Source organism: Brassica napus, chromosome A1, assembly GCF_020379485.1.
Source record: "Brassica napus cultivar Da-Ae chromosome A1, Da-Ae, whole genome shotgun sequence".
NCBI lineage: Eukaryota > Viridiplantae > Streptophyta > Magnoliopsida > Brassicales > Brassicaceae > Brassica > Brassica napus.
The window spans coordinates 2,327,770-2,342,576 of NC_063434.1; the positions used below are offsets into that span (position 1 = coordinate 2,327,770).

The following is a 14,807-nucleotide window of genomic DNA, read 5'->3' on the forward strand; positions in this document are numbered from 1 at the left end:
TAGGTGACAAACCACAGACTAACAAACAGCCAAAACATTAACAAACTAAAGCAGATGCAAATGTAGAAGACCAAAAGTATCTGATCACTCCAAGACACATCTATCCTCCTTGCGATCAATGTGAAGAGTTCTCAAAACAAACACAAAAGGGAGAGTTATTCATATTGGTGTGATCTAATTATTTTAATACAATTATTAAAAAAAATTATGAATCATTTAAAAGAAATATTATTAAAAAAACACATATATTACTGAAAAACACAAATATAAAAATTAATTTTTTTAAAAAATGTAAAACAAAATATGTACCCGCTCTTTTGAAGACGGATTGTGTTTCTTAAAGTTATAGTTTGTTAAAAGTAACTAAAAAGGCTAATATGAGCAATAGCCAATAGATGCCAAATTGGTTTAAACATGTGTGGTTGGTTCGGTTAACCAATTTAATGGTTAAGTTGAACCCGGTTAAGTAGCTCAAAAACTTCAACACTATCTCCGGCGAATTCACTTTGCTCAACTTCTCTCTCTCTCTCTAAGCTTCAATGGCTTTCTCATTCTCCTTAACTTCGCCTTCACCAAGCTCCACTCTTTCCTATTCCAACACCCACCAATTCCCGAACCCGTCTTCTTCATTTCCCGTCTCGTTATCTGTCTCTTCCCCGAGCAACACTCGCCGCCGTCTTCGTCTCTCCATCACCTCCGCGTTGAATCCGCAGACGAAGAAAGCTTCAACGGGTAGTGGTGGGACCAGCAAGAAACGGAAGAAGAAGGGTAAAAGTGTCAATCTTGAGGAGAATTGGAAATTGAGAGAAGCAGATGCTGTTCTTGAGGAGGAAGATTATGATGATGATGATGGTTCTCTTGCGAACTGTCCTCCTACCATACCTAAGCCACCTGCTGGGTTCGTTATTGATGAAACTGGTAGAGTTCTTATGGCCTCTAAGAAGCGAATCGCCACTGTGGTGAGTCACAAAGCTTCACTCTTTGGTAGTTATGTGTAAGGAAAGTAGAAATTTTTAAGTGGTTTTTGTTGTTGTGAATGAGACAGGTTGATCCGACAAATAACAGCCCTTTGGATTGTGTAATAAGAAGAGTGTTTACTAGTAGTAAAGGAGAGGATTGTATGCTTCTTTGCCCTGTTGATACGTGAGTCAATCTTTTGTTTCTTCTCGACTTCTCTTATCATGTTATTGCTTGATTGATGTTTGTTTCTTGTTTCAGGCCAGTTCAGATTTTGAAGAGCACAAACATAGATGGATGGTCAGCTGTAAGTTTTCTCCTTTGCACCACGAGTTCCATTTTTCATTGCTTCAGAAGAGAGATACCTTTTTGTATAAGAGTCATTTTCTAGATTTAAATAGCTTTGTTTTGATTATCTGGATGTTTCTGACTTTTGTAGGTCAGTGATGAAGAGGTTGAGTCTCTTCTTCCTGCTGCTGCTTATGCTCTTGCAAAGATCCATATGCATCTTGTACACAGCGGGTAGGAGGACCCTGCCCTGTTTCAAGAATAACTCAAGCTTTATGTTTCCTATCTTTCTTTGTGTATGATGCCATCTAATGGGTTTATCACTTGTAAATCAGATTCTGTTACACTGCAAGGGGAGGATTTTGCTATACTGAAGATAATGTCTTCGATTTTCGCACAGGCAACAACCTCTTACATATCTATGCATGACAGACAAGTCTTCTGATTAATATTACCTAGCATCTGCTCTATATGAGCACACACTAAATGATCCTGGCTTCATATTTACTGTGAATATATAGATTATCATGCTTTTATTATTTGATTGAATGTCAGTTAAACTATAGAGTTGCGAGGTTACAACGGATAATAGGTAGAAAACCTTGGAACTTGCATGGTCCTGTGAACTTGCATCTTTAGTAAAAAGTCTGTGGTTATCTCATGTTTTGTTCTTGTTATCTACGTCCTTCTAAGTGAGAGGTGTTTTAACGGGTCTGCTCATATGCTTATATAGCTTATTGTTGTGTGTCCTACTTTGCTCATGTAATTAAATGTGTAGAACATCAACTATTTTCAGATGATGGCCAAGATGTTGAAGGTTTGCCAACTGAAGGGGTTGAGATTACATGTTTTCATCTGGTATGCCATTGCTTTCGGCATTTTTCTTAACGATAGTTTGAGGTGTCTTTAGAGATGTTACACATACAGCATAACTTAAATGATTAAACACGACATTCAGTTTCTCAATTTGGCATGACGAGGGTCTGAACCAAGTTTGTATTTAGTGCTACATTGTGGATCCAAAGCTAAACACCACCATGAATGAAATTTTGTAGTACGAGCAGCTTCAAAGCTATGATATGCCCCCTTTTTTGTTTTGAAGCTGTCTAAAATTGAATTTCTGGTATCAGGATGGATCACACTATATGGTGTACACGCCTTCAGATCCACTTCTCTTTGTTGCTGCTAAGGTAAGTTTGTAAACTTCAGTTGTTTTAAAAAACTTTTACCAAGCTGTAGCATTTTTCATGTAAAGAATGTGAAACAAGAGTGATAAAATGTCAACTCCATCTATGCAGGATCCGAATGGGCTGCTGCAAATTGCTGATGATGTAAGTGAACCTCTCTGCTATGTACTTACAGAGTCTTTTGGGTTACTAAAAAGGTGTTGAGAAAAAGCTGCACTACTAGATGTTGACATTCTGTGATCTCAAAAATTGATCCACTTAGACTATTTGATAGGCCTTAGCAAACATGGTGTGACGTTTCTAGTAAAATTAGAGAGCAAAAGGAAACAGGACTAAGTTCTTGGTTACTTTTGGTCTTCTGGTTTTAGAAGGGAGAATTGCTTATAATCTAACACATGTATGCCAATGGGGTTACAGGAGCTCCTAGACGATCCAGCTGTGATCAGCGCCATAGACGAGGAAACCGAATTCAATGCATTGGTGGTACGTACATAAACATCAACAAACATATTTAATTGTTTTAAGAAAAAAAGAAAGTGATGTTAAATGTGGTAAACTGGTTGTTTTGGGCAGGAGGAAGAGGCGGCTCTTCTGGAATCATTGCTTGGGGAAGAAATTTAAAAGCTTTTCATAGGGAGACCTACTTACTTAGCTTTCTTTGTTTCTTTTTATGTTCCATATCAATGCTGTTTTCCTGTTTATCATGAAAAAAATGTTATTTCTATTGCAAATCTTTATCTTTGGGAATGAAATGTTAATTGAGTTCGACCATTTGTATGCAAAAGTAGATGTACAGAGACCTATGGTTCAAACACCAAAGCAGAAAAAATCCATTGATTAGCTCTGCCTCAGATGGACATATACTCATTTTCACTTTGCAGTTAATACGCATTTTCACTTAAATAATTTGTTTGTATTCTTCGGTGGGAAGTGTGGCCGTAAAAAGCCTATCCATCTATTTGTTTTCTTTCTTATCTTCTTGCGGCTGAGTCCAACAACCATCTGAGCTTAACTGAGAGAGACAATCAGGTGTTCATGGCGCTTACCGTGCGGCCTCTCTCTGTTCCTCGTAATTCTCTTGTTCCTTTTTTCAGTGTCCTCTCTATCAGCTAGTGTCTCTGTCTGGGTTGACGTGGTGATGCTGTTTTGTCTGCTCCTCATTTACGTTTCAACTAAAGGACTGATGAGCTTCCCATGTTCTCAATCTTTCTCTGTACTGGAAGTGACATTTTTATTGTTTTTAGGAAGTGGTGAAGTTTCTGGGATCAGAGGTTTTAATTTGCGGAATGGATTGAGTTTGTGGAGAAAACATCTTGTGAAGCACAACATGGGAGCTTACATTTGTTGCTCATTTAGTACAGAGAAGGATCCTCTGTTACCTTCTGTCCAGCAGTTAACCGATGCTCGTGTCATCTATAGTGTATCTGCTGCACTGGGTCATAACAAGGTATCTTTCTCTTTAAATTTATTTGCTTTATGTCCTTTTCTTTCACATTCTTTAAACTATTATTTTCCTGACAGGACTCGCATCCGGAATGCAGCGCAAGAGTTCCTGCTATTGTTACAGCTCTTGAGAAGAATGAGCTCACTCGTAAGGTGATTTAATCTCTTGACATTCATTTATCTTTTAAGGCAAATCTCAATAAGATGCAGATCAGTATGTATTAGGCCTGGGCGTTCGGTGGACCGTTCGGTCTCGGTCCGGATAATTCGGATTTTCGGATTTTTGGTGTTTTGTTCAGAAGTACCATTCGGGTTTTACTAATTATCGGATCGGTTTCGGTTCGGTTCCTTTCGGGTTCGGTTCGGATCGGATGTAACCAATGTTTAAAATCATCCAAATTTTTTTTTTTAAACCTTAAAAATTGACAATTTTTTTTTTTTCAAAATATTTAAATTGTTTACAAATCTAATTAAAAATTAGTTAAACTATCTAAATTAACTAAAAAGTATTCAAAATAACAATTAAAACAAACTAAAAAAATATTTTGAATATCCTAAAATATCTAAATCATCTTAAATATATAAAAACGTTAACATATTTAACTAATTTCGGATATCTTCGGATCCTAGTTCGGATGTCGGTTCGGTTCGGATTATAACCAAACACCAAAGTACTAAGTTCATAAATCCCGTTCGGATATTTTTGTATAACAGTTCGGATTCGGTTTCAGTTTTTCCGGTTCGGGTCTAGGTAGGTACTTCGGGTTGAGTTAAAAACGCTCAGGCCGTATGTATATGTATATATAAATATCTATGAATCACAATTCTTGTGGAAAGTTAAGTTAGCTTGAAATTTTCTCATGTAGTATTGTATTTCAGTTCCGTGGCTCGGAGATTCTTGAACTTGCAAATTTCAAGAATGCGACTATAGAAGACATTGCAAATGTTCACGAAAAAGCTTATGTCTTAGGCCTGGAGAAGGTTATTCACTTTCCTCATGTTATATTATTAAGCATCTATCTATTGACAAACTTTTTATTCCATAAGCAACCAGTAATAGACGCCTAATATAGCAAAGAAAGTAGGTTTGCAGATAATAAAGAATATGAGTTTGAGTTTATCTGACCATTTACAAATTTATTCTTAGTTCAGGCAATGGGTGAAGCTTCAGATTCAGGACTAATTTTCATTGAAGGTTCTGGACCAACATACGCCACTTCAACGGTAAGTGCTTTGTGCTCATCCCTTTACATCTCCAAAAGAATCATTTTCCCTGTCTAAATCTCTTCCCTCTGTCCCCAGACATTCCAAGATTCACTTATCGCAGCAGGAGCTGGAATGGCTTTAGTTGATTCAGTGGTGATGTCTCATCTTTCACCATGTTAGCCTTGCTTTTAACTGCTTCGGATTCATTAATATTGGAAATGGTTATAGATCTCTTAGCAACTTGATATGACTATACGTTTCAGGTCACAGCATCAAGAAACAGCTTCGACCCTCCAACTGGCTTTGCATTGATAAGACCTCCAGGACACCACGCTGTGCCAAAAGGCCCCATGGGTTTCTGCGTTTTTGGTAATGTAGCAATCGCAGCTCGTCATGCTCAACGAGCACATGGTCTGACACGCGTCTTCATTATTGACTTCGATGTTCACCATGGAAATGGCACAAACGATGCGTTTTCTGAGGATCCTGATATATTCTTTTTGTCAACGCATCAGGTAAGTACGGTCTACTTGTTATTTTTAGTTCAAGAAGTCGTTATGTTATGTTATGTTATGTAAAAATGTGCAGGATGGAAGCTATCCTGGAACAGGGAAGATGAGTGACATAGGCAAAGGAAAAGGTGAAGGCACCACCCTGAACTTACCTTTACCTGGAGGATCAGGTGATATTGCAATGAGAACTGCTTTTGAAGAAATCATTGTTCCATGTGTTCAACGTTTCAAGCCAGATCTTATTCTTGTTTCTGCCGGGTGAGTAGAGAAACTGATTTGTTTATGTTACCAATATTTTTAAAACCGGACCGATCCGGATGATTGGACATGTTCGACATGAACCGGTTATATAGTCGGATTGGATATAATAACTGGTTTAATTAGTAACGGAACCAGACGTAGCTGGATCGAATTTCAAAATTATTAAATAAAATAAAATATTAAAACTATCAAAAATTCATAAACCAATCATATGAAGTAATGTTTTATATTTGGTATTTATATATATTTTAATTGTATATTATATTTACTGCTATTAATTTTAAATATATATTAAAAATATATTGAATTAGGTTATTGAACCATGTTTAACCTGGTAGAACAGTATTAGTATTAAACCGTGATGCAAATATTTATTTGGTTCAGCTTCCGGTCTTTTAAACGTTAAAACCTTGGTTTAAACCATCTCATTTGTCTCTCTATCTGTGGTTAGGTATGATGCTCATGTCCTGGATCCACTAGCGAATCTACAGTTCACAACCGGAACATACTACTCATTGGCTAAAGATATAAAACAATTAGCTAAAGAAGTATGCGGAGGGCGTTGTGTGTTCTTCCTGGAAGGAGGATACAATCTTGAGTCACTTTCAGCATCAGTAGCAGACTCGTTTCGAGCTTTGCTTGGGGAAGAAAGCTTGGCATCAGAGTTCGATAATCCAGCTTACTTGTATGATGAACCGATGAGGAAAGTGCGAGATGCAATTGAGAGAGCCAAAAGCATTCATTGTTTATGAAGAGTATTTGCTTCAAACTGTCTACAGATGTTGTGATTAGATAAGTAATATGAATGTGTCAAATTAACCTAACGTTCTTGTAAATAGTATTATCAAACTTCCACGTTTACCTATGGATCGAAGAAAATATCTCACTGCTTGTAAATTATAATATCAAAACATCCACGTTTACCTATAGATGCCAAGAAAATGTCTCACTGCGCCGACCAACGGGTATTAAACGAATAATTAATAGAATATAAAACGTGGGAAGAAGTAGAACTCTGTTGTTTACGTTATCTACGGTGTTCATGCAAATCGAAATTAATTGCATGCTAGTGTTGGCTGCTTCATCTCAAAACCAAACCTACACGTGGAAAGCTACCACCATTGATGACATGTCACGTGTCCAATTCACCGACTTATTCCGCCCTAACATGCCATGTTGCGTGACAGAGCTTCTTATCTCTTCTTTATACGTCCCCACATCGTACTTACTACTTAAATACTATATAAAAGATGCGATATCTTTTAAATGATTCATTTTTCTGAATCAAAAGTTAGTACAATACCAAAACTCTTGAGAGATTCATCAGTTATTTTTTTCAGTTTTGTCTAATGAAAATGGAAGTAGGCAAGAGGATGGAGATGTTAGAGAGGAAGTCGTCGATAGAGACAGAGCCCATGACATTGCATCTCGATCAAATAGAACATGCTCGAGAGGAGGCATTGTTTGTGATGAAAACAAAGACATTTCAAGAAGCTATGGATATTTTCACAAAGGTAGTTATTAACTCTTTTTCGTTTTTTTTTTTTGTTTCTTCTACTTTGTGATATTTATTAATGGGACTGGAAACATGTAGGAGTCGCAAGAGGGGTCAAGGGCTGATGAGGAGAAAAGAGGAAGATGTTTAGATTTGAAGGATTATGAATATGATGAAGACGAGAGACTAATCTTTCTTGATCCTATTGGTTGGGACATTGTTTCAGCTCCTTTTTAATTATCCAAGAAACGTTTTTTTTTTTTGCTATGTTTAGTTTCATCTCTTTATTAGTTTTCATCTACTCTTAAATATTTCTTGTAAATATTTGTATACTTGAAGATGTTTTGTTGATGTATACACTGTAAATTTTACAATCTTTTTCTATTTGAGCACAATCATCATGTTGTGGAATTGAAAAACCAAGATCATCTGGTGCTTAATTAATCTGTTTGTTAAAAATCTAGATCATTTATAATGAAGTTATTTCATTACAAGTGACACATGTTTTGTAATGAAAACACGTTTAGAAAATCTTGAATGCTGAGAAGTTTAATGTCAAAATTAAATTAAACCGGATCGAACCAAACCGAATGTTACTAATCAGTAATCAGCCTACCGGTTCGATAAACCTTCTTCTGTGATGACTGATGAGGTTGAGAGGAAGAAGGAGGAAGCTGCAACTTCAAATCTTCTCGAGCAACGACGATGAACGCCAACTGTTTATTCTCACCTCCTCCTCCTCGTCTCTTCCCTCTTCGCTCTACATCGAGTGTTCCTCCTTCTGTTTATCGTAGAACCGGAGTTGTCTCCGATGATGTCGCCGTCGAGTGTCGGAATCTCTGCTTCTCCGCCATTACAAGACCGGGGATCTCCGTCCCCATTCTCCGTGACTGCTCCTTTCGGATTCCTTCAGGACAGTTATGGATGATTCTTGGTCCCAACGGCTGTGGCAAATCTACCCTTCTCAAGGTCTCTCTCCTCTCTCTCTCGTTGCAAGTTCTTGTTCTCCCTTTTGTTAATGAAAGCTTTTCGTTATCCTTAAGTCATCTTAGAGCTTATAGTCACATGGGTCAGGGGAAAGGTCGAATCTTTCGATGTTGTGTGACTTGTATCTTCATTAACTCTGCTTTGGAAAGTCTGCAGATTTTAGCAGGTGTAGTGAATCCAACCAGCGGCAATGTCTTTGTGGAAAAGCCCAAGAATTTTGTGTTTCAGAATCCTGATCATCAGGTTGTGTTTCTTGCTCTTAAGTTGTTTATAATCTATTTGGTTTTGATGTTTAAAGGATCTTACTTTTATTGTGAATTATTCTTTCTGAATCCGTACTGTTGTTTTGTGATTGAGTTGCCTTGTGGTTATCATGTAGACAGCCCTTTAATCCAAACCTTTTGTTTTGTTTGCAAAGAAAATCAATGTTCTTTTTTTTTTTTTGTTAATGGCACAATTTGAAATAGTTTTATTATCCTAAGCAATCTGTTTTTGTTTCCCACTGCTAAGACAGATCAGTTAGTAACAGTTGCCTTTTCATGTGTGTTTAGTCTGAAATGTTCTCTTTTTTTTTCATGGCAGGTAGTGATGCCTACTGTAGAAGCTGATGTAGCGTTTGGTCTTGGCAAGTATCCTGACATGAGTCTTGAAGAAGTGAAGTCTAGGGTGGTTACTGCTTTGGAGGCTGTTGGTATGCGTGATTACATGCAGGTCGGGTTTACGTTTATTAAATAACCGAAGATTTGTTTATCCTAATTCTATTTTTTTTTATGATAAATTAGAGTCTGGTTTTTGTTTCCAGAGACCGATTCAAACTCTCAGTGGTGGTCAGAAACAAAGAGTAGCCATTGCTGGTGCTTTAGCTGAAGCTTGCAAAGTGCTGTTGTTGGATGAGCTCACAACCTTCCTAGATGAGTCTGACCAGGTACGCGTTTTATTTATCTCTAATAAAATTGTTAATGAGACGCTAGTGGTCATATGATTGCTGAGCTACTTTGATGTGTTGTATGATAGACATTGGAAGTGAGTAACTTGTTTATTTCAACATAACTGTTAATCTTTCCCTTCATCGATGCTTATTGTTACAGTTGGGTGTGATCAAAGCTGTGAAAGAGTTAATAAATGCAAAGAAAGGAGGAGGAGACGTGACGGCCTTATGGGTGACACATCGGTTAGAGGAGCTGGAGTATGCGGACGGAGCTGTGTATATGGAGAATGGGAGGGTGGTCAGGCATGGTGATGCAGCCACCGTACTAGATTTTATAAAGGCCAAACAATCGTCTTACATTGATCAAATCGGTTTTTAATTTATATTGTCACCGGTTTACCACTCTCAGTGTTTCCATAGACCGATTCAAACTCCCAGTGGTAGTGAAAAGTTGTAGCATATATAGAGACTTGGAAAGGCAATGAAAGCTGGAGATTTACTAAGCTTTTGTAAAAGATTGTGATGTACTTCTGTAGACTGTATAAAGCTACTCTATAATCAACAGAGCAAAGTTGATTCATCACCGGATCGAGAGCAAAAATGTTTACACATTGGATTTAGATTCGAACATTCCACTAGTATTGAAACAACAACTAATAATAACATGAACATGTTGAACTACGCGCACTTCAATGTAACAGAAATGTTAAAATAAGCTTAAGTTGCATAACTTGTAAATGTATTTTACATATACAACCAATTGTATAAGACTTCTGGTTTGTTTAATTTGCTTTTCTTATATAATCGATTTACAGCTACTTGCATCTCCGAAAATACAAATTGGTTAGCTTAATAGTAATCAGAATAATATATAATGCAACCAGATAATACTTATTTTGGAAAACTAATAAGGATGATCGTCAATGCATGTTGGTTGTGAACAAGTCTATTAATTGGACTTCAGAATCATCAAAAGCACTGGCTTTTTTAATAGATAAGATTAAAAAAATATGCAGATTTAAAAAAATAATAATTATAGTACATATATATGTTCCAAGTTCAGATAAAAGCTTGCATTCATAACTCTAGAGTGTATGTGGTGTAGATGATCATGTTGGTATAGAATAGCACGGACTGGTGATAATAAATAATTTTGTTTCCAATTAACCAATTTTCTGTTAAGATGATTATAATAACCATATCATATAAAATGAAAGGGTGTCTTGTAAAAAGAAGAAAAGTGACTTATCATCTATAACCCTAAGAGAAGAGAACCAAGACCAACCCTCTCTTTTATATTCCAATTTATTTTTCTTTCTTTTGTCTTGTTTTTCACCCTTTTTATCATTTCACCGTAGACTAATCCATCATATTCCTCTTTCTTCAACATTTTCTCTGTTTGATGTAGGTGAAGATAGAGATAGCATCCATGGACATGTCTAGGGGAAGCAACAGTTTTGACAATAAGAAAATCAGTTGTCAGAGAGGTCACTGGAGACCTATTGAAGACGACCATCTCCGGCAACTCGTGGAACAGTATGGGCCCAAGAACTGGAATTTCATTGCTCAACATCTTTGTGGAAGATCAGGTAATTAATATTTTCATATATAGCTTGGTCTTTTTCATATGTTCTATATTGGATCTATGTGTTTTTATCAATAATTGAGTAATATGGGTTCATAGGGAAAAGTTGTAGATTGAGATGGTACAATCAACTTGATCCAAACATCACCAAGAAACCTTTCACTGAGGAAGAAGAAGAGAGACTTCTCAAAGCTCATCGGATCCAGGGGAACCGTTGGGCCTCTATAGCAAGGCTATTTCCAGGGAGGACCGATAACGCTGTCAAGAACCATTTTCATGTCATCATGGCTAGACGCAAACGTGAAAGCTTATCTTCTACGTCTACTTCTACGTTCAACCAAAGTTGGCATAATATATTGAGCCCTAGTTCTAGTCTTACAAGGCTTAATAGATCCTCCCAGTTTGGACTATGGAGGTATCAAAAGGATACAAGTCGTGGTCACTGGCCTTACACTTTCGTTTCAGCACCAAGAGATGATCAGTTTGGATCTTCATCGATCTCGAATGTACGCAAAGAAGTTTATCCTGAGAGGAGAAAGTTGAAAGAGTTGGTGGATGAACACAATAACGCATTTCACACAGCTACACCAGATCAAAACAAGAACTCAGTTGAAGATGGACCCTCCACGGGAGATGATGGTGGGGAGAAAAATGTTACTTTCATTGATTTTCTTGGAGTTGGATTAGTTTCTTAGGTTACACTCTCACAACTCAATGATTTTAAAGGGTATCTATCATTAGGGTTAGGTATCATTTTCAGCCTTTTGCTTCCTTAAAACCTCATATGGATCTTCTATCAATTACAACTCTCATTTTCCGTCCATTTATATCTATTTATACAATATATATATATAGGTGTCAACTTATACATATAAGTATATACGTATATCACATGCATTTAAATTGGTACATACGCATACGTCTGTGTCCCTGTCGTTATTGTTGGTGTAATGCATGGTTTGCTAATTAGTAGAGATGCATGTAACAAATGTGTATAGGCGTATTAATACACAAGGAGATGCAAGTCTTGTAAGTGTAATATATAATACGTATTTGGGTACTAATTACCAAATAGCTGATGTATTGGAACTAGTAAGGCTTGAAATTGTTAATCTCTGTGGAAGCTTGTATCAAAAGGTACATGTTATATGATATTTTTAGTGCGTTAGTTACATTAGACCGTCACTACATGCAATATTTGCATGGTGTTTGGGTGAAACGGATAAATCGTTTTCTCATTGCTGGCTTTACGGACTTGCTTAAATCCAATTTCTTAATATATTAATTATTTTGGTTCGATCATCTAGTTTTTTCCGATTGTGAAAGATCAAATATATATAATCTGCATGTATTCAGTAAGATATTATATACACTTGGTAATCTTTTAAATCTATAATCTTTATAATCTACTGTGAATATATAAATTAAGAGAACATATATAAATCGTTTCCTATTTTTATTTCCATTTTGTTAATTTCTGGTGTTAAGATGTTTATCTTTTCAATTTTACCAAGTGCTTTACTATTATAGCTTGTTCGGTTAGGAGGAAGATATATACAAGTCTTCATAATTAATAAGCTAATAATTCTTAAGATGAACTGGTCACTGAGGACAAAGCCTTCTTCCTTTGCTTTCCTTTGTACTCGGCTCGTTGAACCTGGCCATTATAGCTCGATAAATACTCTCATAACGGTATGTCCGTTTTTTATTCGTTATTTCTATAGTTGCATGAACATTTGTAAGTTTTCAGATATTTAAAAACAACAGCCAAATTTTCAACCAAACGTAACGATGAACATATTCACCCAACCCAAGTCCCAACGCATATATTATAGTGGTTTGAAATAATATTGGTGTGTCTGTCATTCATCATGTTCAATGTATACAAAACAAAACAAAAATAGGATTCATATATCCCAAAATATTTTCTATGATTTTCTGATTTCAAAAATGTTGTGGACGTTCATGCATACTTTTTGTGGTTTATACATCATTGTTTTCTATAAAATTCCTTAGCACCTTACACATAATATCAGTTTTCATAAGATTCTTAACATCATAACATCATAGTTCTAAAGATATCTGTATTCATAATTATTAACATCTTACAATATACAAGAGTCTTATAAACAACTGGATAAAATTTGACCGAGCCAAAGATTTTCACACAATATGTTCTTTCTTCTTCGAATTGCAAAGAGCCTATAGGCACAATAAAAAAATCATAATTTTTGTTTTCACTTATATAACATTTTTTCTCCTTTATACACGGAGTTTATTACACTGCTATAAGCAATGGAGAACTCTATTCATATAAGATTCACATCTATGCATTTTGACAAAGAAGAATTTTAGCCATCTTTAGTTTCGGATTGGACCAACTTCAGTCATATACACTATATTTTCTCTATGATTCAAATCTTACAATTTTAATATATGTGCAGATTCCCATGTGAAAAAGCACGCACGCCATCTATCATTCAACCTATTACTTTTTCCAAAGTAAACATTATAATCCTTGTTTGGTTAGCTCCACAAACTAATCCCTTTGGATCAGTTTACTAAAATAATAATGTCAGAAAAGAATATAAACACTATCAACAAAAAATATTGGCAATAGACTATTTGGTTCAAGGAACATATTCCAAGTATTGCGTTTATATCATGGCTGGTTTTGCAGAGAAGACTGCCAACCAAGGATCACTTGAGGCGTTGGGGGTTAAATGTCTCAGGAACATGCGTCCTTTGTAATCTGGAAATAGAGACTCACCATCATCTCTTCTTTGAGTGCTCTTTCTCTCGCTTGATATGGGAGCCTTTTGCTGGTGAAGTTTGGATTTCTCCTCCGGCTGATCTACACTTTGTTGCAGCCTGGATCAATCAACCTCGCGTCAACGTAGATGCACATGCTACTCCAGTCATCAAGCTCTACTTTCAGTCAGCCATCTACCTGCTGAGGAAAGAGCGTAATGCTCGTGTGGTCACAGCTGTTTCCTCACCTTCATCAGTCATCCTTGCCTCTCTCGACCGTATGATGCGTGACCGTCTCCTCTCTTACCCGGCAAGTTCTTCTTTCTCCTCTTCTCTACTTCTTTTTATCTTTTTTGTATAAGACTTCCTTTAGGCTTTTTTTACCTTGAGTTGTTGTTGGTTGTTTTTGTTTCCTTGCTGTAATAAGTTGTTTAAAAACAACAGTGTAACCTTTCAGAAAATGATAATCTTAACATCTTATCAAAAAAAAGCAATAAATATTGACTTATTTATGTGAATATATATATTTTATTTTAAATCATTATAGTGGACGAAGAAATCACCATAATTTGTACAACAAATTTTCTTAGATTCACCTCATCATACTCACCATTTTACCATTTTAATTATATAATTTTACATGAGCATTTTCACCCTCCCCGGTTATTTTCTCTATATTTATAACTATAATATAAAGTTATAAACTATATATATATTATAAATTAATAATTTATTGACGTCAAAAAAAAAATTAATAATTTATTTACCCTTGAAGTCTAACGATTAAAAATAGAACATAATTCAATATAGATATATGATTCTATTAATAAATTAGCAGTTACAAATTTATAATTTCTAAAAATATCAAAATATTGTATGTTAGTTAATTATTTTCTAAATGACGTTTATTCCTAATTGTTTTTGGATGAGAATATTTTGGCTGAGGTGGATAGTTCCAAAAGTCTTGAATTTAGTCCCTTTTATATAGTAGGATGATTATCTACTTTTCTTTTCTGTTTTTTTTTGTCAAGATTATCTAATTTTCATCACAAAGAGCTTAATTTGACCATTCTCAAATAAACAACCCAGTTCGCAATTCAGATAAACAAAGAGAAACAACTTTACATTTCCAGTCCAAGACAACTCTTTATACGTCGTTACGTAGAAAAACTACTTTATTGACCAACGACGACGCTTTCACGCACCT

At 35.8% G+C, this 14,807-nt stretch overlaps 5 protein-coding genes across 7 annotated transcripts; all 5 read left to right on the top strand.

The window, feature by feature from the left end:
* The first annotated feature begins 479 nt into the window (after positions 1–479).
* LOC106438532 lies at positions 480–3,203 on the top strand. Its single transcript, XM_048779646.1, has 10 exons — positions 480–959; positions 1,046–1,143; positions 1,219–1,264; positions 1,397–1,479; positions 1,581–1,645; positions 2,042–2,103; positions 2,376–2,435; positions 2,544–2,576; positions 2,850–2,915; positions 3,006–3,203. Exons 1-10 carry the CDS (start codon positions 540–542, stop codon positions 3,051–3,053), a joined length of 981 nt encoding a protein of 326 aa, XP_048635603.1. The 5' UTR covers positions 480–539; the 3' UTR covers positions 3,054–3,203.
* A 152-nt stretch (positions 3,204–3,355) lies between these two features.
* LOC106438528 (histone deacetylase 14, chloroplastic) lies at positions 3,356–6,720 on the top strand. Of its 3 annotated transcripts, none has more exons than XM_048779638.1 (9): positions 3,356–3,501; positions 3,677–3,879; positions 3,954–4,028; positions 4,742–4,856; positions 5,028–5,099; positions 5,178–5,234; positions 5,345–5,596; positions 5,670–5,851; positions 6,306–6,720. In XM_048779638.1, exons 2-9 carry the CDS (start codon positions 3,833–3,835, stop codon positions 6,604–6,606), a joined length of 1,101 nt encoding a protein of 366 aa, XP_048635595.1. In that variant the 5' UTR covers positions 3,356–3,501; positions 3,677–3,832; the 3' UTR covers positions 6,607–6,720. The 3 variants fall into 3 exon arrangements, with proteins under 3 accessions (XP_048635595.1, XP_013735177.2, XP_048635585.1); XM_013879723.3 differs by having other exon boundaries at positions 4,755–4,856; XM_048779628.1 differs by lacking the exon at positions 3,356–3,501 and having other exon boundaries at positions 3,545–3,879; positions 4,755–4,856.
* A 165-nt stretch (positions 6,721–6,885) lies between these two features.
* LOC106438531 lies at positions 6,886–7,789 on the top strand. Its single transcript, XM_013879727.3, has 2 exons — positions 6,886–7,368; positions 7,449–7,789. The coding sequence occupies exons 1-2, from the start codon at positions 7,204–7,206 to the stop codon at positions 7,584–7,586; spliced, it is 303 nt and encodes a 100-aa protein (XP_013735181.1). The 5' UTR covers positions 6,886–7,203; the 3' UTR covers positions 7,587–7,789.
* A 186-nt stretch (positions 7,790–7,975) lies between these two features.
* Positions 7,976–9,847, top strand: LOC106438529 (ABC transporter I family member 10). Its single transcript, XM_013879725.3, has 5 exons — positions 7,976–8,318; positions 8,493–8,579; positions 8,919–9,047; positions 9,139–9,261; positions 9,425–9,847. The coding sequence occupies exons 1-5, from the start codon at positions 8,055–8,057 to the stop codon at positions 9,641–9,643; spliced, it is 822 nt and encodes a 273-aa protein (XP_013735179.1). The 5' UTR covers positions 7,976–8,054; the 3' UTR covers positions 9,644–9,847.
* Positions 9,848–10,514: 667 nt separating this feature from the next.
* On the top strand, positions 10,515–11,697 carry LOC106438530 (transcription factor MYB54-like). Its single transcript, XM_013879726.3, has 2 exons — positions 10,515–10,853; positions 10,949–11,697. Exons 1-2 carry the CDS (start codon positions 10,694–10,696, stop codon positions 11,542–11,544), a joined length of 756 nt encoding a protein of 251 aa, XP_013735180.2. The 5' UTR covers positions 10,515–10,693; the 3' UTR covers positions 11,545–11,697.
* Positions 11,698–14,807: the final 3,110 nt, after the last annotated feature.